General features: G+C 41.8%; 2 protein-coding genes across 2 annotated transcripts in view; both read left to right on the top strand.

Moving 5' to 3' along the window:
* LOC132477391 (phosphatidylinositol 3,4,5-trisphosphate 3-phosphatase TPTE2-like) overlaps nt 1-20,030 on the top strand; it is a 57,408-nt gene extending 37,378 nt beyond the window's left edge. Inside the window, exons 15-17 of the mRNA XM_060079758.1 lie at nt 7,510-7,608; nt 8,905-8,975; nt 19,904-20,030. Coding sequence (XP_059935741.1) covers nt 7,510-7,608; nt 8,905-8,975; nt 19,904-20,030 — 297 coding nt within the window. The remainder of the gene's footprint in view (nt 1-7,509; nt 7,609-8,904; nt 8,976-19,903) is intronic.
* Nucleotides 20,031-26,245: 6,215 nt separating this feature from the next.
* Nucleotides 26,246-26,597, top strand: part of LOC132477390 (phosphatidylinositol 3,4,5-trisphosphate 3-phosphatase TPTE2-like) — a 94,365-nt gene continuing 94,013 nt past the window's right edge. The window contains exon 1 of the mRNA XM_060079757.1: nt 26,246-26,385. Within this exon, the coding sequence (XP_059935740.1) occupies nt 26,246-26,385 (140 nt within the window). The remainder of the gene's footprint in view (nt 26,386-26,597) is intronic.

The following is a 26,597-nucleotide window of genomic DNA, read 5'->3' as shown; positions in this document are numbered from 1 at the left end:
GCTTATTGAAGAGATTGTCTTTTCCACTTTGTATATTCTTGTCATCTCTGTTGTAGTTTAATTGACCATAAGTGTGTGGATTTATTTCTGGCCTCTCTATTGTGTTCCATTGATCTATGTATCTGTTTTTGTTCCAGTAACATACTGTTTTGAATACTATAACTCTGTGATATCGTTTGAAGTCAGAAAAACGGATACCTCCAGTTTTGTTCTTTTAAAGATTACTGTGGCTATTTGGGGTCTTTTGTGGTTCCACACAAATTTTAGGATTCTAGTTCTGTGAAAAATGCTCTTGGTATTTTGATAGGGATTACATTGAATTTGTATATTGCTTTGGGTAGTAGCACGGACATGTTAACAATATGAATTCTTCCAATCCATAAGCACAGTATACCTTTCCATTTAATTGTGTCACATTTACGTCTTTCATCGACGTCTTATAGTTTTCAGAGTGCAGGTCTTTCACTTCCTTGGTTAAACTTATTCCGAAGTATTTTATTCTTTTGGATGCAATTTTACTTATGTTTTATTTATTTAAACTTATTTATTTATTTATTTTTGGCTGTGTTGGGTCTTCGTTTCTGTGCGAGGGCTTTCTCTAGTTGCGGCGAGTGGGGGCCACTCTTCATCGTGGTGCGTGGGCCTCTCACTGTCGCGGCCTTCTCTTGTTGCAGAGCACAGGCTCCAGACGTGCAGGCTCAGTAGCTGTGGCGCATGGGCTTAGTTGCTCCGCGGCATGTGGGATCTTCCCAGACCAGGGCTCAAACCCGTGTCCCCTGCATTGGCAGGCAGATTCTTAACCATTGTGCCACCAGGGAACTCCCACGGCCTTTGTTTTTAAAAATTGGTTTTATTTTTGGGGATTTTTAAATTGAATTATAGTTGATGGACAATATTATATAAGTTACAGATGTACAACATAGTGATTCACAATTTTTAAAGGTTATACTTCATTCACAGTTATTATTTAAATATTGGCTATATTCCCTGTGTTATACAATATATCTTTGTAGCTTATTTATTTTATACATAATTTGTACCTCTTAGTCCCCTACCCCTATCTTGCCCCTCCCCCCTTCCATCTCCCCACTGGGAACCACTAGTTTATTTTATATCTGTGAGTCTGTTTCTTTTGTTATATTCCCTAGTTTGTTTTATTCTTTATAGTCCACATATAAAGGATATCATACAGTATTGGTCTTACTCTGACTTATTTCACTTAGCATAATACCCTCAAAGTCCATCCATGTTGTTGCAAATAGCAAATTGTTCTTTTTTATGGCTGAGTAGTATTCCACTGTGTGATATATATGTGTGTGTTTGTGTGTGTATATATATATATATATACATATATATATATATATGTATATATATATAAAGTATATGTTTATCTATCACACAGTGGAATACTACTCATATGCCACATCTTCTTTATCCATTCATCTGTTGATGGACATTTAGGTTGCTTCCATATCTTGGCAATTGTAAATAATGCTGCTATAAACATTGGAGTGCATGTATCTTTTTGAATTAGTGGGAGTTTTTTCTGTATACACACCCAGGAGTGGATTGCTTGGTCACATGATAGTTCTATTTTTTGGTTTTTTGAGAAGCCTGCATACTGTTTGCCACAGTCGCTGCACCAATTTACTTTCCCACCAACAGTGTATGAAGGGTCCCTTTTCTCCACATCCTTGCCAACACTGGTTGTCTTTTTCTTTTTTAATCTTTATTGGAGTATAATTGCTTCACAATACTGTGTCAGTTTCTGTTGCACAACAAAGCAAATCAGCCATATGCATACACATCCCCATATCCCCTCCCTCTTGAGCCTCCCTCCCACCCTCCCTATCCCACCCCCTAGATCATCGCAAAGTACCGAGCTGATCTCCCTGTGTTATGCTGCTCCTTCCCACCAGCCAACTGTTTTACATTCGGTAGTGTATGTATGTTGATGCTACTCTCATTTCGCACCAGCTTTGCCCTCCCACCCCATGTTCTCAAGTCCATTTTCTATGTCTACCTCTTTTTTTTTTTTTTTTTTTTTTTTGCGGTACACGGGCCTCTCACTGTTGTGGCCTCTCCCGCTGCAGAGCACAGGCTCTGGACGCGCAGGCTCAGCAGCCATGGCTCACGGGCCTAGCCGCTCCGCGTCACGTGGGATCTTCCCAGACCGGGGCATGAACCCGTGTCCCATGCCTCGGCAGGCGGACTCTCAACCACTGTGCCACCAGGGAAGCCCCTATGTCTACCTCTTTATTCCTGCCCTGCAACTAGGTTCATCAGTACCATATACATATATTTTTTAGATTCCATATATATGTGTTAGCATACGGTATTTGTTTTTCTCTTTCTGACTGACTTCACTCTGTACAACAGACTCTAGGTCCATCCACCTCACTACAAATAACTCAATTTCGTTTCTGTTCATGACTGAGTAATATTCCATTGTATATATGTGCCACATCTTCTTTATCCATTCAATTCATCTGTCAATGGACATATAGGTTGGTTCCATGTTCTGGCTATTGTCAATAGTGCTGCAATGAACATTGTGGTACGTCTTTTTTTTTTTTGTGGCTGTGTTGGGTCTTTGCTGTGCATGGGCTTTCTTTAGTTGCGGTGAGCAGGGGCTACTCTTCATTGCGGTGCACGGGCTCTCTTTGCGGTGGCTTCTCGTGTTGCAGGGCACGGGCTCTAGGCGCCTGGGCTTCAGGAGTTGTGGCTTGTGGGCTCTGGAGCGCAGGCTCAGTAGTTGTGGCGCACGAACTTAGTTGCTCCACGGCATGTGGGATCTTCCCGGACCAGGGCTCGAACCCATGTCGCCTGCATTGGCAGGCGGATTCTTAACCACTGCGCCACCAGGGAAGCCCCATGTCTCGTTTTGAATTATGGTTTGCTCAGGGTATATGCCCAGTAGTGGGACTGCTGGGTCATATGGTAGTTCTCTTTGTAGTTTTTTAAGGAACCTCCATACTGTTCTCCATAGTGGCTGTATCAATTTACATTCCCACCTACAGTGCATGAGGGTTCCCTTTTCACCACACTCTTTCCAGCATTTATTGTTTCTAGATTTTTTGATAATGGCCATTTTGACTGGCATGAGGTGACCTCATTGTAGTTTTGATTTGCATCTCTCTAATAATTAGTGATGTTGAGCATCTTTTCATGTGCCTCTTGGCCATCTGTATGTCTTTCTTGTGAAATGTCTATTTAGGTCTGCCACCCATTTTTTAACTGGATTGTTGTTGTGTTTGTTTGTTTGTTTGTTTTTTGCGGTACGCGGGCCTCTCACTGCTGTGGCCTCTCCCGTTGCGGGGCACAGGCTCCGGATGCACAGGCTCAGCGGCTGTGGCTCACGGGCCCATCCACTCGGCGGCATGTGGGATCCTCCTGGACCGGGGCACAAACCCGCGTCCCCTGCATCGGCAGGTGGACTCTCAACCACTGCGCAACCAGGGAAGCCCTGTTTTTTTGATATTGAACTCCTTCAGCTGTTTGTATATTTTGGAGGTTAATCCTTTGTCCATTGTTTCATTTGCAAATATTTTCTCCCATTCTGAGGGTTGTCTTTTCATCTTGTTTATGGTTTCCTTTGCTGTACAAAAGCTTTTAAGTTTAATTAAGTCCCATTTGTTTATTTTTGTTTTTATTTCCGTTACTGTAAGAAGTGGGTCCAAAAAGATCTTGCTGTGGTTTATGACTGTCAGAGTGTTTTGCCTATGTTTTCCTCTAAGCGTTTATAGTGTCTGGTCTTACATTTAAGTCTTTAATCCATTTGGAGTTTATTTTTGTGTATGGTGTTAGGTAGTGTTCTAATTTCAGTCTTTTATATGTAGCTGTCCGGTTTTCCCAGCACCACTTATTGAAGAGGCTTGTCTTCTTTTTGATGATAGCCATTCTGACAGGTTTGAGGTGATGTCTCATTGTGGTTTTAATTTGCATTTATCTGATGATTAACAATGTTGAGCATCTTTTCACGTGCCTGTTGGTCATCTGCACGTCCTCTCTGGAAAAGTCTCTATTCAGGTCTTCTGCCCATTTTTTAATTGCCTTTTTTTTTTTTAATGTTGAGTTGTAGGAGCTGCTTATATATTTTGGATATTAACCCCTTATCAGTCATATCATTTGCAAATATTTTTCCCCATTCAGTAGGTTATCTCTTCATTTTGTCATTGGTTTCCATTGCTATGCAAAAGCTTATATGCTTAATTAGGTCCCATTTATTTTTGCTTTTGTTTCCTTTGATTTAGGAGACAGATCCAAAGAATTATTGCTATAATTTACATCAAAGAGTGTTCTGCTTACGTTTTCCTCTAGGGGTTTTATAGTATCCAGTCTTACATTTAGGTCTTTAATCCATTTTGAGTTTTTGTACATGGTGTTCGAGAATGTTCTTTTACATGTGGCTGTCCTACAGCCTTTGTTTTAAAGTCTGTTTTGTATACTATAAGTATTGCTACCCCACATTTTTGTTTCTATTTGCATGGAATATTTTTTTGTATCCCTTCACTTTCAGTCTGTGTGTGTCTTCAGATCAGAAGTGAATCTCTCGTAGGCAGCATATAGATGGGTCTTGTTGTTTTTTTTAATCCATCAGTCACCCTATGTCTTTTGATTGAAGAATTTACATTTAAAGTGATTATTGATAGGTTGTACTCAATACCATTTTGTGAATTATTTTCTGGTTGTTTTTGCAGTTCTTCTATGTTCCTTCTTCTCTCGCTGTCTTCCTTTGGAATTTGATGACTTTCTTTAGCATTATGTTTGAATTCCTTTTTCTAATTTTTCTCAATATTAGGTTTTTGGTTTGTGGTTAATTTGAGGTTCGTGTATAGCAGTCTATTTTAAGTTGATTACTTAAGTTCTACATTTTTACTCCCCCCACGCCATGTTTTATGTTTTTGATACATTTTACATCTTTTGATTTTGTATACCTACTAATTATTGTAGTTATAGTTGATTTTACAACTTTTGTCTTTAAACTTTATAACCTTTGTAAGTGGTTGATCCACTGCCTTTACTCTACGTTTGCTTTTACCAGGGAGATTCTTCCTTTCACATGTTTTCTGATTTCTAGTAATGGCCTTTTCTTTTTTCCTTAAAGAAGTCCTTTTAACATTTCTTGTACGACTGGTTCAGTGGTGAACTCCTGTAGTTTCTGCTTGTCAGGGAAACTTTATTCCTCCTTCAATTCTGTACAGTAACCTTGCCGGATAGAGTATTCTTGGCTATAAGTTTTTCCCTCTCAGTACTTGGAATATATTGTGCCACTCGCTTATGGCCTGTACAGTTTCTGCTGAAAAATCAGCTGATAGTCTTATAGGGGTTCCCTTGTACATAACTAGTTGTTTTTCCATTCTTTTGCACCTCATATGCTCTTGATTCCATCTACTGTATTGTTCCTTTCAGTAATTGTATTCTTCAGCTCGGACTGGTTCTTTTTTATATCTCTTTGTTGAAGTTCTCACTGTGTTCATTCTTCTTCCAAGTTTGGTGTGTATCTTTATGGGTATTTGAACACTACCAGGTTGATGACTTATGTCCATTTCGTTGGTTCTTATCCTGAAGTTTTGTCTTGTTCTTTGATTTGGAACGTATTCCTGTCTCCTCATTTGTTTCTGTGTATGAGGTAGATTAGCTCCATCTTCTGGTTTTGAAGAAGGTGTTGTAGGTGGTTTCCTGTGGGGCCCAGACGAGCAATCCCTGCTGGTCACCAGAGCCAGGGATGTGTTCTGTGGGGGCTGCATGTGCCCGTCCTGTTGTGTGGTACCACAGTTGCTGCAGTCCCACTGGTGGAAGGGGCTGGCCCCCAAGCCAGCTGCCTGTGTGGCCTGGCCCCAGCTGCTGCACATTCACTGGTGGACAAGGCTGGCCCCAGTGTGGCTGGCTGTGGGGCCGAACCACAAGAGTTGCAGGTACAGTGGGGAGTGGGGTTGGCTCCCACCCTGGGAGGAGGGGGACTACAACCAGCCAAGGACTCCTGCTGGATATGGCAGGGTGGCAGCTGCTTTGGAGGGGTGCCAGCTGGGAGGAGCTGCTTTGGGAAGGAAAGGTCTGCAGGGGAATGCTGGTGCTGGGGTGAGTGGTGGTAGCAAGGTAGAGGGCAAATGTTTTGAAATGGCACCTGCCAGTGCTGGGCCAGCCTCGGTAGAAGGAAAATGTTTTAAATGATGCCCACCAGCACTTTGTTGCCCAGAGGCAGTTTCTTCCCCCGCTTTGGCACTCACCCTCAAGTTCATGAATGTACTTCACATACGGCCTGGGCACTTTGCAAAGCGCTGCCTCTGTCCTGGGACTCAAAGTGAGTGAATTTGTGTGTGTGCCCTTTAAGAGCAGAGTCTTGGTTTCCTACAGCTCTCCTGGATACAAGCCCTGCTGGTTTTCATAAGCGAGATGTTATGGGGGCTCATTGTCCTGGTGCAGGTCCCCAGGGCTGGGGTGCCTGATGTGGAGCTCAAAGCCCTCTCCTTAGGGAGAACCTCCGTGTTTGTGAGGTCCCCTCCCACTTGTGGGTAGCCATGTTGGGGGTATGGGTCCTGCTGAGACCACATCTCTGCCCTCCTCCTGTCTCAATGTGTTTTTTTCTTTATATCCTTAGTTGTAGGAGAGCTGTTCTACTAGTCTTCAGGTCTTTCTCAAAGAGAGCTGTTGCACACGTAACTGTAGTTTTGGAGTGTCCGTGGGAGCATCTTCCTACTCCACCATCTGGATCCCGCCTCAGTGCTCCTCTTCATTTATACAAATCCTTCCACGCCCATCTCAGTTTCTACCTCCTCGGTGACACTTTCTCATTCTACGCCTGTTAGCCTCCCTGAAGCACACAGCTGCACCCTTAGTCTTCATCATACAGCTTAACACGTAGTTCTATGCTATTCTGCTATTGTTCCTGATGTGTTTTACTCCCCGAAGCATCAACGGAGTCTTCACTTTCTTTTGTATTTTTCACAGGGCCTAGCACAGACCTTTCTCACTGTGGGGGTCATTATCATACAAGGGTGTATCCGTAACAAATAATCAGTATAGCTTCAGAGTCGTTCATTCCAGAAACTTGGCCTACCTTTGGTCACTCCATCCAGCAGTCTGCTACAGACAAGGCCTACGATCCCATCAGCAAACACATTTTTGATAAAATGTGAGCAACTAGGCATTGCTTTTTAAATACGCATACTAGCTTTAAAAGTGAGCTTCTTATGTATCCCCAACATATGAAAATTAGGTGACACACATTCAACACTAATGTTTACTTGGTTAAAGTCTACTAGAAAATTGAATACTTTGCTTTTCAAGTGTTCCACCATAACCCTCAACCACGATGGCCTGTTAAAAATGTTACCAGTATTGCAACTTTATAGAAATAAATATTAACATTTATACATGTAGTCATTGGGCTGTGAGACCAAGAGTACGTGATTAGATAGAAGAAGCCTCAGTAAGTGAACATGAACTTCACTGTTGTCTCATTATCAGTTAAGTTTATAGTTCTGAATTCCATGTGTTCATTCACAGATGGTTCATGATGCTGAAACAGACAGAGTAATAATTAATCTATCCAACTGTCCAGCTCTGTATGATGAGGTGAAAGTGAAATTTCTCTCTTCTTGTTCGGTGAGTAATCAAGAAACAATCTATGCTGCTAAGCTTGTCTAGTCTTCTGAATGATTCTGGTTTGGGATTTCCTTTGCTACAATTCCCAACAAGGGAGATGACAGGAGATGTCAACCCCTAGTCAGGGATGGGGAGACGAAACAAGTCAGATTTCTATATAGAATTTTTTTTTAAAAAGAAAATATGTAATTAAATATATTTTTGCTCATTTGTTTTCTAAATTATATACAATTTGCATGTATTAATTTTCAAATAAGAAAAAAATACAAAAACCCAGATGTTAAAAAAAAAAAAAACCAAGGTATAAACTACATAGCAGTGATATTTTTGGTTTGTATCTTTAAAACACATTGCTCCCCATAACTTATAAAATACGTTAAAGTGAGGGAGATTTTGCTTTCCTCTCAATTGATGTATAATTCATTTAAAGTAGCATATTTAATCCAATATTTATGAAAGATAAGAATATCTTCCATTGTCATTACAGTATAATTGATGTTACCATTTATCAAATGTATGTCTGATTATTCTGTATATAGCAAATTTCTAAGCCCCAATAGTTTCATTTTCCTATTAAATCATCAACCAGAACCGCCAACGTATAACTGTGTTTGCTCAATTTAAAGCTTATTTCCTGTGCCCGCCTGCATCCCCTGCTTGCTCCCTGTTGGTGGAGACTTTACTAAGTTTGAAATGGTACATGTGTTGAAGCAAGTGGCCGGGATAGCTCCCCTTGAATAACGGAGCCAGTCTGAATTCTCTGAATCAGTGGTCTCTAAGCAGAAGCACTGGTGTAGGGGCACTAGCCAAGGGGATGTTGGTGATATCTGGCCTTTGTGATTGTCAAGGGTCATGAGATGAAAGCACTTTCAGAAATCTTAGGTATTTCTATCATCATCAATCGTGGTTAATTATCCAATGTAGCTGCTCCTTGTAGGAACGGATGATATCATTGGGGCAGAAATAGACATAGATCCTTAGTAGATTCTGTTTAGCACTATCCAAACCAGATTAAAAGACCAGTGTCTAAGTTTATAAATATCTATCATAGAGAAAATACATGTCCTTAAAAATTTTGCTAGAAATGGCGAGAGAAAGGAACAGCAATCTCTCAAAGTCTCTGTCTTGGTGTCTTGAGTATAATGTTGACGGTAAGTGCTGCATATTCAATAGCTACAGTTATTTGATGAACGTACAGATGAATAAAGGAAGGGATTTTAATCCCTTTGGAAAGATTATTTTTCACAGTAAAATGGGAACTAAGAACTAATTTTTTTTTTTACCATGTCTTTTTAGGCTCTTCCTAAATACTATGACAACTATCCATTTTTCTTTTGGTTCCATACATCATTTATACAAAATAACAGGTATGGCTATGGTATAATCCAGTAGAAACAGCTTAGTCTTGAATGTTTATGTAAGAGGTAATGACAAGTCTTTTGCTAATTGCCATAAGCCCAATTTATAGAAACCAAAAAATCCTTGAGTCACTGTTCTTCATTGCCTTCCTTATTGTGATCTGATTATTTAAAAAATATGGCTATTTTTTAACATCTTTATTGGAGTATAATTGTCTTACAATGTTGTGTTAGTTTCTGCTGTATAGCAAAGTGAATCAGCTATATGTATACATATATCCCCATACCCCCTCCCTCTTGTGTCTCCCTCCCACCATCCCTATCCCACCCCTCGAGGTGGACACAAAACACCGAGCTGATCTCCCTGTGCTATGCAGCTGCTTCCCACTAGCTAGCTATTTTACACCTGGTAGTATATACAAATCCATGCCACTCTCTCACTTCTTCCCAGCTTACCCTTCCCCCTCCCCGTGTCCTCAAGTCCATTCTCTATGTCTGTCTTTATTCCTGCCCTGTCCCTAGGTTCATCAGAACCAATTTTTTAGATTCCATATATATGTGTTAGCATACAGTATTTGTTTTTCTCTTTCTGACTTACTTCACTCTGTATTATAGACTCTAGGTCCAATCACCTCACTACAAATAACTTGATTGTTTCTTTTTATGGCTCATATTCCATTGTATATATGTGCCACATCTTTTTTGTTGTTGTTTTGTTTTAACATCTTTATTGGAATATAATTGCTTTACAATGGTGTGTTAGTTTCTGCTTTATAACAAAGTGAATCAGTTATACGTATACATATGTTCCCATATCTCTTCCCTCTTACGTTTCCATCTCTCCCACCCTCCCTATCCCACCCCTCTAGGTGGTCACAAAGCTGATCTCCCTGTGCTATGTGGCTGCTTCCCACTAGCTATCTATTTTACATTTGGTAGTGTATATATGTCCATGCCACTCTCTCACTTTGTCACAACTTACCCTTCCCCCTCCCCATATCCTCAAGTCCATTCTCTAGTAGGTCTGTGTCTTTATTCCTGTCTTGCTCCTAGGTTCATAGTGACTTTTTTTTTTTTTTTTTAGATTCCATATATATGTGTTGGCATATGGTATTTTTCTCTTTCTGACTTACTTCACTCTGTATGACAGACTCTAGGTCCATCCACCTCACTACAGATAACTCAATTTCATTTCTTTTTATGGCTGAGTAATATTCCATTACATATATGTGCCACATCTTCTTTATCCATTCACCTGTTGATGGACACTTAAGGTTGCTTCCATGTCTTGACTATTGTAAACAGAGCTGCAATGAACATTGTGGTACATGACTCTTTTTGAATTATGGTTTTCCTCAGGGTATATGCCCAGTAGTGGGATTGCTGGGTCATATGGTAGTTCTATTTGTAGTTTTTTAAGGAACCTCCATACTGTTCTCCATAGTGGCTGTATCAATTTACATTCCCACCAACAGTGCAAGAGGGTTCCCTTTTTTTTTTTTTTTTTTTTTTTTTTTGTGGAGCCCTACAAGCTATTTTTATTTTTTATTTTTTTATTTATTTTTTTTTTTTGTCAATGTAACTTTATTTATTTATTTTTAAAATTTATTTATTTTTTTTATTTTACAAATTTAATCAGTTATACATATACATACGTTCCCATATCCCCACCCTTTTGCGTCTCCCTCCCACCCTCCCTATCCCACCCCTCCAGGCGGTCACAAAGAACCGAGCTGATCTCCCTGTGCTATGCGGCTGCTTCCCACTAGCTATCTACCTTACATTTGGTAGTGTATATATGTCCATGCCGCTCTTTCACTTTGTCACAGCTTACCCTTCCCCCTCCCCATATCCTCAAGTCCATGCTCTAGTAGGTCTGTGTCTTTATTCCTGTCTTACCCCTATGTTCTTGATGACATTTTTTTCTTAAATTCCATATATATGTGTCAGCATACAGTATTTGTCTTTCTCTTTCTGACTTACTTCACTCTGTATGACAGACTCTAGGTCCATCCACCTCATTACAAATAGCTCAATTTCATTTCTTTTTATGGCTGAGTAATATTCCATTGTATATATGTGCCACATCTTCTTTACCCATTCATCCGATGATGGACACTTAGGTTGTTTCCATCTCCGGGCTATTGTAAATAGGGCTGCTATGAACATTTTGGTACATGTCTCTTTTTGTATTATGGTTTTCTCAGGGTATATGCCCAGTAGTGGGATTGCTGGGTCATATGGTAGTTCTATTTGTAGTTTTTTAAGGAACCTCCATACCGTTCTCCATAGTGGCTGTACCAATTCACATTCCCACCAGCAGTGCAAGAGTGTTCCCTTTTTTCCACACCCTCTCCAGCATTTATTGTTTCTAGATTTTTTGATGATGGCCATTCTGACTGGTGTGAGATGATATCTCATTGTAGTTTTGATTTGCATTTCTCTAATGAGTAAAGATGTTGAGCATCCTTTCATGTGTTTGTTGGCTGTCTGTATATCTTCTGTGGAGAAATGTCTATTTAGGTCTTCTGCCCATTTTTGGATTGGGTTGTTTGTTTTTTTGCTATTGAGCTGCATGAGCTGCTTATAAATTTTGGAGATTAATCCTTTGTCAGTTGCTTCATTTGCAAATATTTTCTCCCATTCTGAGGGTTGTCTTTTGGTCTTGTTTATGGTTTCCTTTGCTGTGCAAAAGCTTTGAAGTTTCATTAGGTCCCATGTGTTTATTTTTGTCTTTATTTCCATTTCTCTAGGAGGTGGGTCAAAAAGGATCTTGCTGTGATTTATGTCATAGAGTGTTCTGCCTATGTTTTCCTCTAGGAGTTTGATAGTGTCTGGCCTTACATTTAGGTCTTTAATCCATTTTGAGCTAATTTTTGTGTATGGTGTTAGGGAGTGATCTAATCTCATACTTTTACATGTCCCTGTCCAGTTTTCCCAGCACCACTTATTGAAGAGACTGTCCTTTCTCCACTGTACATTCCTGCCTCCTTTATCAAAGATAAGGTGACCATATGTCCGTGGGTTTATCTCTGGGCTTTCTATCCTGTTCCATTGATCTATCTTTCTGTTTTTGTGCCAGTACCATACTGTCTTGATTACTGTAGCTTTGTAGTATAGTCTGAAGTCAGGGAGCCTGATTCCTCCAGCTCCATTTTTCGTTCTCAAGATTGCTTTGGCTATTCGGGGTCTTTTGTGTTTCCATACAAATTGTGAAATTTTTTGTTCTAGTTCTGTGAAAAATGCCATTGGTAGTTTGATAGGGATTGCATTGAATCTGTAGATTGCTTTGGGTAGTAGAGTCATTTTCACAATGTTGATTCTTCCAATCCAAGAACATGGTACATCTCTCCATCTATTTGTATCCTCTTTAATTTCTTTCATCAGTGTCTTATAATTTTCTGCATACAGGTCTTTTGTCTCCTTAGGTAGGTTTATTCCTAGATATTTTATTCTTTTTGTTGCAATGGTAAATGGGAGTGTTTCCTTGATTTCACGTTCAGATTTTTCATCATTAGTATATAGGAATGCCAGAGATTTCTGTGCATTAATTTTGTATCCTGCAACTTTACCAAATTCATTGATTAGCTCTAGTAGTTTTCTGGTAGCATCTTTAGGATTCTCTATGTATAGTATCATGTCATCTGCAAACAGTGACAGCTTTACTTCTTCTTTTCCCATTTGGATTCCTTTTATTTCTTTTTCTTCTCTGATTGCTGTGGCTAAAACTTCCAAAACTATGTTGAATAAGAGTGGTGAGAGTGGGCAACCTTGTCTTGTTCCTGATCTTAGTGGAAATGGTTTCAGTTTTTCACCATTGAGGACGATGCTGGCTGTGGGTTTGTCATATATGGCCTTTATTATGTTGAGGAAAGTTCCCTCTATGCCTACTTTCTGCAGGGTTTTTATCATAAATGGGTGTTGAATTTTGTCAAAAGCTTTCTCTGCATCTATTGAGATGATCATATGGTTTTTCTCCTTCAGTTTGTTAATATGGTGTATCACATTGATTGATTTGCGTATATTGAAGAATCCTTGCATTCCTGGAATAAACCCCACTTGATCATGGTGTATGATCCTTTTAATGTGCTGTTGGATTCTGTTTGCTAGTATTTTGTTGAGGATTTTTGCATCTATGTTCATCAGTGATATTGGCCTGTAGTTTTCTTTCTTTGTGACATCCTTGTCTGGTTTTGGTATCAAGGTGATGGTGGCCTCGTAGAATGAGTTTGGGAGTGTTCCTCCCTCTGCTATATTTTGGAAGAGTTTCAGAAGGATAGGTGTTAGCTCTTCTCTAAATGCTTGATAGAATTCCCCTGTGAAGCCATCTGGTCCTGGGCTTTTGTTTGTTGGAAGATTTTTTATCACAGTTTCAATTTCAGTGCTTGTGATTGGTCTGTTCATATTTTCTATTTCTTCCTGATTCAGTCTTGGCAGGTTGTGCATTTCTAAGAATTTGTCCATTTCTTCCAGGTTGTCCATTTTATTGGCATAGAGTTGCTTATAGTAATCTCTCATGATCTTTTGTATTTCTGCAGTGTCAGTTGTTACTTCTCCTTTTTCATTTCTAATTCTATTGATTTGAGTCTTCTCCCTTTTTTTCTTGATGAGTCTGGCTAATGGTTTATCAATTTTGTTTATCTTCTCAAAGAACCAGCTTTTAGTTTTATTGATCTTTGCTATCGTTTCCTTCATTTCTTTTTCATTTATTTCTGATCTGATTTTTATGATTTCTTTCCTTCTGATAACTTTGGGATGTTTTTGTTCTTCTTTCTCTAATTGCTTTAGGTGCAAGGTTAGGTTGTTTATTCGAGATATTTCCTGTTTCTTAAGGTGGGATTGTATTGCCATAAACTTCCCTCTTAGAACTGCTTTTGCTGCATCCCATAGGTTTTGGGTCGTCGTGTCTCCATTGTCATTTGTTTCTAGGTATTTTTTAATTTCCTCTTTGATTTCTTCAGTGATCACTTCGTTATTAAGTAGTGTATTGTTTAGCCTCCATGTGTTTGTATGTTTTACAGCTCTTTTCCTGTAATTGATATCTAGTCTCATAGCATTGTGGTCGGAAAAGATACTTGATACAATTTCAATTTTCTTAAATTTACCAAGGCTTGATTTGTGACCCAAGATATGATCTATCCTGGAGAATGTTCCATGAGCACTTGAGAAAAATGTGTATTCTGTTGTTTTTGGATGGAATGTCCTATAAATATCAATTAAGTCCATCTTGTTTAACGTATCATTTAAAGCTTGTGTTTCCTTATTTATTTTCATTTTGGATGACCTGTCCATTGGTGAAAGTGGGGTGTTAAAGTCCCCTACTATGATTGTGTTACTGTCGATTTCTCCTTTTATGGCTGTTAATATTTCCCTTATGTATTGAGGTGCTCCTATGTTTGGTGCATAAATATTTACAATTGTTATATCTTCTTCTTGGATTGATCCCTTGATCATTATGTAGTGTCCTTCTTTGTCTCTTCTAGTAGTCTTTATTTTAAAGTCTATTTTGTCTGATATGAGAATTGCTACTCCAGCTTTCTTTTGGTTTCCATTTGCATGGAATATCTTTTTCCATCCCCTTACTTTCAGTCTGTATGTGTCTCTAGGTCTGAAGTGGGTCTCTTGTAGACAGCATATATATGGGTCTTGTTTTTGTATCCATTCAGCCAGTCTGTGTCTTTTGGTGGGAGCATTTAGTCCATTTACATTTAAGGTAATTATTGATATGTATGTTCCTATTCCTATTTTCTTAATTGTTTTGGGTTCGTTATTGTAGTTCTTTTCCTTCTGTTGTGTTTCTTGCCTAGAGAAGTTCCTTTAGCATTTGTTGTAAAGCTGGTTTGGTGGTGCTGAACTCTCTCAGCTTTTGCTTGTCTGTAAAGGTTTTAATTTCTCCATCAAATCTGAATGAGATCCTTGCTGGGTAGAGTAATCTTGGTTGCAGGTTTTTCTCCTTCATCACTTTAAGTATGTCCTGCCACTCCCTTCTGGCTTGTAGAGTTTCTGCTGAGAGATCAGCTGTTATCCTGATGGGGATTCCCTTGTGTGTTATTTGTTGTTTTTGCCTTGCTGCTTTTAATATGATTTCTTTGTGTTTAATTTTTGACAGTTTGATTAATATGTGTCTTGGTGTATTTCTCCTTGGATTTATTCTGTATGGGACTCTCTGTGCCTCCTGGACTTGATTAACTATTTCCTTTCCCATATTGGGGAAGTTTTCAACTATAATCTCTTCAAATATTTTCTCAGTCCCTTTCTTTTTCTCTTCTTCTTCTGGAACCCCTATAATTCGAATGTTGGTGCGTTTAATGTTGTCCCAGAGGTCTCTGAGACTGTCCTCTGTTCTTTTCATTCTTTTTTCTTTATTTTGCTGTGCAGCAGTTATTTCCACTATTTTATCTTCCACCTCACTTATCCGTTCTTCTGCCTCAGTTATTCTGCTATTGATCCCATCTAGAGTATTTTTTATTTCATTTATTGTGTTTTTAATCGATGCTTGATTCGTCTTTAGTTCTTCTAGGTCCTTGTTAACTGTTTCTTGCATTTTGTCTATTCTATTTCCAAGATTTTGGATCATCTTTACCATCATTATTCTGAATTCTTTTTCAGATAGACTGCCTATTACCTCTTCATTTGTTAGGTCTGGTGGGTTTTTATCTTGCTCCTTCTCCTGCTGTGTGTTTTTCTGTCTTCTCATTTTGCTTATGTTACTGTGTTTGGGGTCTCCTTTTTGCAGGCTGCAGGTTCGTAGTTCCCGTTGTTTTTGGTGTCTGTCTCCAGTGGCTAAGGTTGGTTTAGTGGGTTGTGTAGCCTTCTTGGTGGAGGGGACTACTGCCTGTGTTCTGGTGGATGAGGCTGGATCTTGTCTTTCTGGTGGGCAGGTCCACGTCTGGTGGTGTGTTTTGGGGTGTTTGCGGACTTTTTATGATTTGAGGCAGCCTCTCTGCTAATGGGTGGCGTTGTGTTCCTGTCTTGCTAGTTGTTTGGCATAGGGTGTCCAGCACTGTAGCTTGCTGGTCGTTGAGTGAAGCTGGGTGCTGGTGTTGAGATGGAGATCTCTGGAAGATTTTCGCCGTTTGATATTATGTGGAGCTGGGAGGTCTTTTGTGGACCAGTGTCCTGAAGTTGGCTCTCCCACCTCAGAGGCACAGCACTGACTCCTGGCTCCTCAATTTGGGATGATTTGTTGTCTATTCATGTATTCCACAGATGCAGGGTACATGAAGTTGATTGTGGAGCTTTAATCCGCTGCTTCTGAGGCTGCTGGGAGAGGTTTCCCTTTCTCTTCTTTGTTCTCACAGCTCCTGGGTCTCAGCTTTGGATTTGGCCCCGCCTCTGCATGTAGGTCGCCGGAGGGCGTCTGTTCTTCGCTCAGACAGGACAGGGTTAAAGGAGCAGCCTCTTCGGGGACTCTGGCTCACTCAGGTCGGGCGGGAGGAAGGGGCACGGAGTGCGGGGCGAGCCTGCAGCGGCAGAGGTCGGCGTGACGTTGCACCAGCCCGAGGCGCGCTGTGCGTTCTCCCAGGGAAGCCGCCCCTGGATCCTGGGACCCCGGCAGTGGTAGGCTGCACAGGCTCCCGGAAGGGCAGCGTGGACAGTGACCTGCACTCGCACACAGGCTTCTTGGCGGTGGCAGCAGCAGCCCCAGCGTCCCACGCCCGTCCCTGGGCTCCGCGCTTTCAGCCGCGACTCGCGCCCGTCTCTGGAGCTCCTTTACGCGGCGCTCTTAATCCCCTCTCCTCGCGCACCAGGAAACCAAGAGGGAAGAAAAAGTCTCCTGCCTCTTCGGCAGCTCCAGAGTTCTCCCGGACTCCCTCCCGGCCAGCCGCGGCACACCAGCCCCCTTCAGGCTGAGCTCTCGCCGCCAGTCCAAGTCCTCTCCCTGCGCTCTGACCGAAGCCCGAGCCTCAGCTCCAGCGCCGCCCGCCCCGGCGGGGGAGCAGACAAGCCTCTCGGGCTGGTGAGTGCCGCTCGGCACCGCTCCTCTGTGCGGGAATCTCTCTGCTTTGCCCTACCCAGGTATGTGGGGAGTTTCTTGCCTTTTGGGAGGTCTGGGGTCTTCTGCCGGCGTTCAGTAGGTGTTCTGTAGGAGTTGTTGCACGTGTAGCTGTATTTCTGGTGTATCTGTGGGGAGGAAGGTGATCTCCGCGTCTTACTCTTCCGCCATCTTCGAGGGTTCCCTTTTCTCCACAAACTCTCCAGCATTTATTGTTGGTAGATTTTTTGATGATGGCCATTCTGACTGGTGTGAGGTGACACCTCATTGTTATTTTGATTTGCATTTCTCTAATGATTAGTGATGCTGAGCATTCTTTCATGTGTTTGTTGCCACTGTGTATCTCTTCTTTGGAGAAATGTCTTTTTAGGTCTTCTGCCCATGTTTGGATTGGGTTGTTTGTTTTTTTGGTATTGAGCTTCATTTTTCATATTGAGCTTGTATATTTTGGAGGTGAATCCTTTGCCAGTTGCTTCATTGGCAAATATTTTCTCCCATTCTGAGGGTTGTCTTTTCAACTTGTTTATGGTTTCCTTTGCTGTGCAAAAGCTTTGAAGTTTCATTAGGTTCCATTTGTTTTTTTGTTTTTATTTCCATTTCTCTAGAAGGTGGGTCAAAAAGGATCTTGCTGTGATTTATGTCATAGAGTTCTTCCTATGTTTTCCTCTAAGTGTTTTATAGTGCCTGGCCTTACATTTAGGTTTCAAATCCATTTTGAGTTTATTTTTGTGTATGGTGTTAGGAAGTGTTCTAATTTCATTCTTTGACACATGGCTGTCCAGTTTTCCCAGCACCACTTATTGAAGAGGCTGTCTTTTCTCCATTGTATATTCTTGCCTCCTTTATCAAAGATAAGGTGACCATATGTGTGTGAGTTTATCTCTGGGCTTTCTATCCTGTTCCATTGATCTGTATTTCTGTTTTTGTGTGAGTACCATACTGTCTTAATTACTATAGCCTTGTTGTATAGTCTGAAGTCAGGGAGCCAGATTCCTCCAGCTCCGTTTTTATTTCTCAAGATTACTTTGGCTATTTGGGGTCTTTTGTGTTTCCATACAAACTGTGAAATTTTTTGCTCTAGTTTTGTGAAAAATGCCATTGGTAGTTTGATAATTGCATTGAATCTGTAGATTGCTTTGGGTAGTATACTCATTTTCACAATGTTGATCCTTCCAACCCAAGAACATGGTATATCTCTCCATCTGTTTGTATCCTCTTTAATTTCTTTCATCAGTGTCTTACATTTTTCTGCATACAGGTCTTTTGTCTCCTTAGGTAGGTTTATCCCTAGGTATTTTATTCTTTTTGTTTGCAGTGGTGAATGGGAGTGTTTCCTCAATTCCTCTTTCAGATTTTTCATCCCTAGTGTATAGGAATCAAGACACTGCTGTGAATTTTGGATCCTGCTACTTTACCAAATTCATTGACTAGCTCTAGTAGTTTTCTGGTAGCATCTTTAGGATTCTCAATGTATAGTATCATGTCATCTGCCAATAGTGACAGTTTTACTTCTTTTCCGATTTGGATTCCTTTTCTTCTCTGATTGTAAAAATATGGCTATTCTTGAGACCCACTGTTGCATTATCCTCAAGGTCCATGCCATAGGACTGTGTTATAAAACATACTATAAGCAGATCTTGAGTGTGGCAACAAATGCCTCCCATGAAAGTTTAATATGAGTTTGTTCAGTACCTTGAATATGGCAGGTCCTCAGTATGTGTGGATTTACTGATGACTGAGCAACACCAAATTCTGTGCCACAGGAAGGTGTCATCCAGGGAGGCTTCAGCTAGTTTAAAAGCGAGTTGACACACTTACATCTAGGGCAGAAGTTATAAGACACAGTAAGTATCAGTGAGGACAGCTTTTAAAAAATCAGTAATAGTCTCCCATTTAAAACTGATTTTCTTATAACTAAATCGGGTAATCTAGTTTTAAAAAGTAACTGATTTGAAGAGTATACCAAAGAACCTCTATCATATCTGAAACTCATTCCTAAATCTAGAAGTTCTCCACGTCTTCTATACTGTGGTGCTGAAAATTTGAGATTGGCATCACCATACCTTTCAATTCTAAAGGAAAGATAACGTTCAAAAAATCATACAGAAGAGTTTTGAAGAAGTGGTTATGATTGTATGTGGCATGAATTGACAGTTCCCATGACATACAATCCTAGCCTTTTCTTCAAATGTAGACTGCATCTAATCCCACCTCAAGTCCACTAAGGTGATGGTAAATAAAAACCTAGACCAAACACCTACAATGCACACACATTTAGTGGATATTGATAGAGTGAACTTTGGATTTGATGGAACATTTTTACCAATTTTTTCCCCTGGATGTATCCAGACAGAAAACTTTGACTTATAACATGAGCGAAGTCCCTCAAATAGACATCTAGGTGGAACTTCATTTGGTACTACTTCTCAAAAGTGGTTCTTGCTAAAGGGCACAGTTTTTTCCTTTAAAACACCATGTTCATAGTAGAGAAGCAACATGCTAGATCACTTTTCTCCTCACTTTTATACTTTCTGAAGATTTAACGTGTGAATGTCCATACTCCTTGGTAAAGCTGTTTTTATTATGCGACTTAATTTCCCCAAAAAGCCAACTTCATCATTTAAAAGACACTTGTTATTACTGGGTTTTAATACACATCTAGTCTGCTTTATCACATATAGAAATTAAATGTAGATGTTCATTCCATAAAAGGCAATATTAAAAGGATCAGTGATACGTTCTTACTGAAGGTCATGCTATTTTTGTGTCTTAAGAGAGAAAGTGGGAGAGCTGGTCTTTGAAAGCTAATTAGATGCAGAGGAGGGGTCGAGACTGATGGTGGCCAGCAAGGCTTTTTGTTTTTAAAGCTCTAACAAGGGTGTCCTACAGCATGGCTTTTCTGTTAGCCCTACATAAAATGTAATTTTTTTTTCTATTCTAGGCTTTATCTTTCAAGAAGTGAATTGGATAATCCCCACAAACCGAAAGCATGGAAAATTTACCGTCCAGAGTTTGCAGTCGAGGTCTATTTTGATGAGGTGACCAACTGTAGTTCCCCTTCTGGCTAGAATCATGTTCTTCCCAATCCTTACTACCTATTAAACCTATTTCCTTGCTGATATATTTACATATATATATACATATGTCCTTGAGAACTGTATTAAATATATACAAGGGAGAATGTCAATGGCAGTAGTTTTTTTTTGAAAGAAGTCACAGTTTTCATTTGTATTGAGATAAATTTGAAACAGTACACGGGAACGTTAGTTGTCACTTAAGGACTCAGAAATAAAACTTTCCTATCAAAGTAACATATTTATAAATTGTGATTACCCCCAATACTGTGGGTTTATTTACTTATCTATTTTTGGACAAGTATTCATTCCCTGCTTTGTTTTACATTTGTAATTTCGGATTTGTTAGAAAAGTAATTTCTAATTTCCTTCTTCTACTTGATTTACAAACTATTAACGAGCATCAGAAATGGCAGCAAAGATTGTTTTAAAGCCCCTCACCCCTGCTCACAACCAGCTTCACCTAAGCTTGGGGAACTCTGAAGTAAGGTCAAGTTTTCATTATAGACACTGGTTAGTCCTGTGTCCACAGGGAATCATTTTCTCTTTGGTACCAGGTGCTACTTTATTCTAAGTACTTTCACTGCCATTATCTTAAGGCCCTAATTGTCTTTGAAAAGAGTTCTATGTTGGCTTGACTATTTGGGTGATTTTCCTTTTATTGGCAAGGCTCTCAACAATCTAGCCCAAGTTGAATTGATCAGGAAGTGAAAAGTAGCAAATGATGGGTACCAGCGCCTCTGCTAAAACACAGGCACTCGTTACTGAAAAACCTTGCACTTTGCAAAAAGCACACGATAAACAAAATAGGGTTTGGCGGGTTGGGACAGACCATTCCAACTAAGCCGTGTTGTAACAGCACTAACCACTGGCCACTTGGGTTGGCAGCCCCAGGAGGTCTGGAGGTTGCCACAGTCAGTATTTTTTAAGGGAAACTAGAGCAACAGTTTATAGAGAAGTCTTAGTGGGTGCCAACCTAGCAGGGATGGGAGGAGAGCCACCAGCGTGGTGGCGTGGAAGGCCATGCAGGTGCTTCTCTCCCCCTCAAAATAGCCCCCAAAAAGCCAGGCTGCAAATGTTATTCTACTCCCCTTAATCTGACTCCCCTTAGAGGAAGAGCTCTTGGAGACACAGCCTTTCAAACTCCTTCCATGTTATGACTACATTATTCCCTGTCATTTGGGTTACAGAAATGTATTGTGGCAGCCCAGGTTATTGCCTTTAAAATTCCTGCAGCTATAATCTGTGGAGGGCAGATCAGCGGGCAGGCCTAGGTGAATGGGAAAAAAAGTGAGGAGTAAGATCTACCTTGAACACTGGCACAAGTTGGGAAACCCCAGTTTTTCAGAATCTTGCTTTTTGAAATAAAGGAAATTACAGTTGGTGGGGGGGTTTCTCTTCCCTAACCCTCCAAAATGGATTAAAATTTCTGGCAATTATGAGCTGTCACACTATTCTGCTTTTGCTCATAAAGAGAACTTGTTCAGGGCCTCCAGCAGGGCTGCTTTCCTAGAACCCAGTGCGAAGAATTCGTAAAACAACTTGAGAAACTTAGATCATAATATATCAGAACGCTACTGGTTTTCTTGAATAGAATTTACTGACCTGGAACAGAACTATCCAAAACTTGATATCCAGAAGTTTATTTTAAAAAATAGAATGGCATCCTGCCAAATCAGTCACATCACATACAGAGCCTGGTGGAGGGAGAGTAATTCTAGTGGGCCACGTTTCGTAACTGCAGTGTATACAGAATATGTATTTATATCAGTAGTTATTTTACATCAGGAATCTTGCTGACAAAAAAAACCAATGCTCGTTGCAATAAAACCATCACCTTAAAATATCACCATACATAACTCAAACATTCCTGACAGTTGGTTCTTAGCACGTAAAGTACTTAAACAAACCATATAGTCAACTATTAGGCAAATTTAATGATAGAACACGAGAATTTCTTTAAACACAGTATTTCAAGTTACTCTATTTTTGTCTGGAGTACAGATTTGAAATGGTACAAATTGTACCCAAATACTGAGCCATGAATTAAGCAAACAGAATGAAATGTAAAAAACACCAACTCTGTGTTAAGTTTCCATTCACTACTCCCACTCACTCTTACTTGCCTTAGACAGTTTCTGTTGAAGATATTCAGTTAAATGTTCACAGGACAACACGTGAGAAGACCTACTGCCAACAGGGCTTAGACAAAGGGGCCCGGTGGGCTCTGGAGCAGGTCACTTCCTGAGGGAAGCCAGTCCCATTTGCTGTTTTTGCTTCAATCCAGGCCTGTTCAGAAGAAGCACCACTCAGTAGCTACTGACCGTTGAAGTACGGACAAAAGTAAGGTAGAAAAATTGCTTTTCAAGAAGAGGCAAACGGAAGACCAGGCATAGCTCTGGAGCCCATCGGGCACAACACCGGGCATCCCCCCTCCACTAAACGTCTGCCAGCAGCTGGCCTTCCCGACCCTCTCTGGCTTCTGGCCGGAGTCGCCACCGAGCCTGCAGGGAGAACAAACACGTGTGCAAACTGGAGGTCTCACACACGGCTTCCGTTCTGCCGGCAGGGGCGGACGTACCAGTGTGGATCATGATCACCACATCAGCCGCGGGGGCGGATGAAGCACTCTTTATTAGAGGCCTGGGGGGTCTCGGAGCAGCACAGAATGAGGCGGCTGACCTCACTGGTGACGACAAGGGCTCCCGTAAACCAGACGACCAGGGAACAGCTGCCCATCCCAAGTCTACGGGAGTCAGATGAACCAGGGTTTGTTAGTAGTGCATACGTACGGCATAGTTTAATGAAATTACCTTTGCTTCGCTGATTAAGTCACACCCCAGAGACCACCATCACTGAAATTCACAACAGCCAGTACCCCACATGAAAGGCTCCAGCATGGCAAGGAGTGAGGGATCCCGAGACAAACTTCAGCCTGGGTCAGCCCTGACACCCCTCACGGGGAGTGCAAGCACGACACTCTGGTTCCCCCTGAAAGGAGACCACTTTGCCCACAAGCACCACCACTCCGTCCCCAGACGGGGAGCCAGGGCCTCTCTCGGCTTTGGCACGCTGCTCCCTGGAAGGGCTTCCGATGGGCAGAGGCAAGAAGGGCGTGGTCCAGAGTGGATCAGCAGCCCCACAGGTGGTCCCACAGACTTCTCTGGGATCCCGCCCAGGCCAGGACACACAGAGGCAGAAGCTCGGGGCCGCTGTCGGCCACAGTCTAAACAGAGCAGCCCAGGCCCCTCCCCTCAGCCCCTGCCTTGAGCTCAAGCCCAGCAGAGAGGAGCTCCTTGGGACGGGAGGAGGGGCTGGCACAGGCGAGGGCCGTGCTGCTTCCCAAAGGCTCTGGGCCACACCAACAATGTGTCCAAGCCTGGACTGTGATCCCGCCTGGAAGAAGATGGATGGCACTGTTCCCACCGAGGAGCACCTTGGGAAAATCCAGGACGCTTACTCTGAAACTTAAACCAAGAACACGGGTGCCACAGCAGTATGCAGGTATATTCTCCTCTTTAGAATCTAGACGGACCCCTTAGTTTTCAAGCACCACAGGAAAACTTTTTAAAAACTTTAACCAATTATTATAGGATACGGGCTCAGCAGATTTTAAAAGAGACCCACATCTAGAATGGATTAAGCATTTATAACCATCCTCATGAAACATGCTTACCTCTGGTTTATTCTAGTGAGATCTGAGATTAAACATGGAACTAAATTGTGCTTCACTCACAACACAGAACCATCTAAACTGCATGTACACATACAGGTTTATGCAAAAGCCCTTGATAGAGCTCTACTTAGCTTTTCAGATTAGGTACCTAGGGCCAGCAGCCCACCCTGTATGTCCCACCAAGGACAAAGAGCAGCAACTTTTCCATTTCACTACAATTATGGGCAGAAATTATATAATATAAAAGAGAAGCTCTTCTATAAAGTTTAAGGTAGAAGGTAGAAAAATGGAAGACACAAAAAAAATTTCCACAAAATCAAAAAATTCCACATTGGTCTTGTACTCCTCGAAACCCTGAGAACTGCAGTCCTCAAACAGCTTCACTTGGATCGAGGTTTGCCAGAACACTTCAGTATACTTCAGACTGGCTCATCATCAACTTCCTGCTGTACTCATAGGCCAAAAAGAGCGCCCCATTGGCAGGGAACGCACGAATCATCGTAGGTTTCAGTCCAGAATATAAGGCCGTTATTCCTAGAAAACAAAAGGGTGACCAGAGACTGAGCTCCCCCTCCTTGGAAATATCCCAGGAACCCACACAGCACAGATATTTTTACAGTTACAAATCCAGACAATAGCGCTAGAAACCAGCAGTGATGGAACAGGTTTCCCTGGACTCCTGCAAGTGGAGAGACTGGTAGAAACAAGGGCAAGGGCAGGTCTGCAGCAAAGCTGGCGAGGCCCAGGGAACAGTCACCGATCCCGTGCCTGTTACCTCCTGGTAAGCGGATCAGGCAGAGCAGGGGGCCTCACGTGGACGACAGGAGGCAGCCACAGAGCCACGGACGGCAGCAACTTCGCAGCTTCACCTGGGGGGGGGCGAGGACCACGAGGCCCTGGGCCAGAACACAGAGCACTGACATTGACGTCGAAGACCTGTTTCTAGTATTAGCACTGCCCAAGGCAGTTCTGAAGATCCAGGCAGATGAGGGAGGTGTAAGTACTTTGGAAAACTATCAAGTGTAATGCAAATTTAAAAGGGGTTACTGTTAGTAATATACAAGATGTCTGTGCTCTATTTGGGGTTAAAGCAGCTTCTGCATGCCGTTACTGTGCTCACTTTCTCTCAAAATCAAGACAGAAAAGTGCACATCCAAGGTTTAAGACGTACAGTGGATGCTGGAAGGACAGGTCTTTACTCACCAGTGGCATAAAATTGGCTTTATACAAACACTACTTCAAACGTCTTTATCCACCTGTATAGCTAAAAACTGATAGCAAATCACCTTCAGAAATTGCTTAGTGCCTTTCTCATTGCAGAAGTCTTATCATTAAGGATGTACATTCTTTTAAATGCCTTACTGATATGCTGTTAGAGCTCATCTCCTGATGATATTGTTTAAAACAAGTGGTGCAGGACTTCCCTGGTGGTCCAGTGGTTAAGACTCCATGCTTCCACTGCAGGGGGAGTGGGCTGGATCCTTGGGTGGGGAAGTTTCACATGCCCCAGAGTGCAGCCAAAAAAAAAAAGTGGTGCTAACTCTGAAACATTTGTCCTCTTAGACAAAACATATGCTTTAAAAATTCCCACCAGGCTACTTACAAACAAAGTCCTGGCCCAAAGGTTAGGAATCAGAGCTTTAAACATTTTTGAGGGGACTTCCCTGGTGGCGCAGTGGTTAAGAATCTGCCTGCCAATGCAGGGGACACGGGTTCGATCCCTGGTCCAGGAAGATCCCACATGCCGCGGAGCAACTAAGCCTGTGCACCACAACAACTGAGCCTGCACTCTAGAGCACGCAAGCCACAACTACTGAGCCCGCGAGCCACAACTACTGAAGCCCATGTGCCTAGAGCCCGTGCTTCGCAACAAGAGAAGCCACCGCAATGAGAAGCCCGCGCACCGCAGTGAAGAGTAGCCCCCGCTCGCCGCAACTAGAGAAAGCCAGTGCACAGCAACAAAGCCTCAACACAGCAAAAAATAAATAAACATTCTTGAGAATAATGAAGTAAGCTAAAGAAAGGGGTCTGGAAAGAAATCCACAAATGTGAATTACATACACTGTTAGCAAAGTGAGGCGGTGGAAGAGAGCGATTACCCATCTGATCAACTTCGACAAGACTAGCAGCCAAATGACCACTCTCTATACGTACCTCCTCTGTTTCAGCAATTGGCAGACTCACCTTCATTTTTCACGATGCTTATAAAAGTTCCAATAAATCCTGCCTGTTTTCCAGACATGGAGAGAACTTGAATTCTGGATTTGATACAATCCACTGGGTAAACAGCAAGCCAGAGGCAGATTCCACCAAATCCACCACTTAACATCAAAGGGACAGGGCCTAGAGAAGAAAATGAGCAAACACTGTTTTGTCTCAAGAACAGCTGATGTGATATTTCCAGAGGTCAACGTAGTAGTGGCTGCAGGTAGGTGCTAATACAAACACTAAAGCTGCGGAACACAGTTCTCTGGGGCAACTGTCAAACTGTCTAAGAGCACAGGTTCTGTGTGGTAGCCTAGGGCTGTCCCTCATGACTCCAGGACAAGGGGCAGCCCTAGTGAGGGTCAGATTTAGGCTGGTCTCTGTGGCCCTCCTGCCCCATCCTCCAGAGGCCTGCCCCCCCAAGAACCAGCAGGCCCCCAGCAGCATGCCAGCGCCCTACCATGAGGAGTGAGAACAGAGGCCACTGAAACCCAGGCTGCATCTTTTTCAACTTTCTCTTAAGTATTTTAATATATTAATGTCCCACAGCTCTGATTCTTCCTTTGCCATGAAAAAGCAAAGTTATTAAACCTAACAGTTAAGCCTAGGAGCTTGACTATCCCCAGAATAGGTCCAGAACACTGAAGGGAGGTACTTAAGAAAACAGTAACCACTCATGT

The sequence above is a fragment of the Mesoplodon densirostris genome, chromosome 17, assembly GCF_025265405.1.
Source record: "Mesoplodon densirostris isolate mMesDen1 chromosome 17, mMesDen1 primary haplotype, whole genome shotgun sequence".
Classification (NCBI taxonomy): domain Eukaryota; kingdom Metazoa; phylum Chordata; class Mammalia; order Artiodactyla; family Ziphiidae; genus Mesoplodon; species Mesoplodon densirostris.
This window is presented reverse-complemented; position numbering and strand designations above follow the sequence as displayed.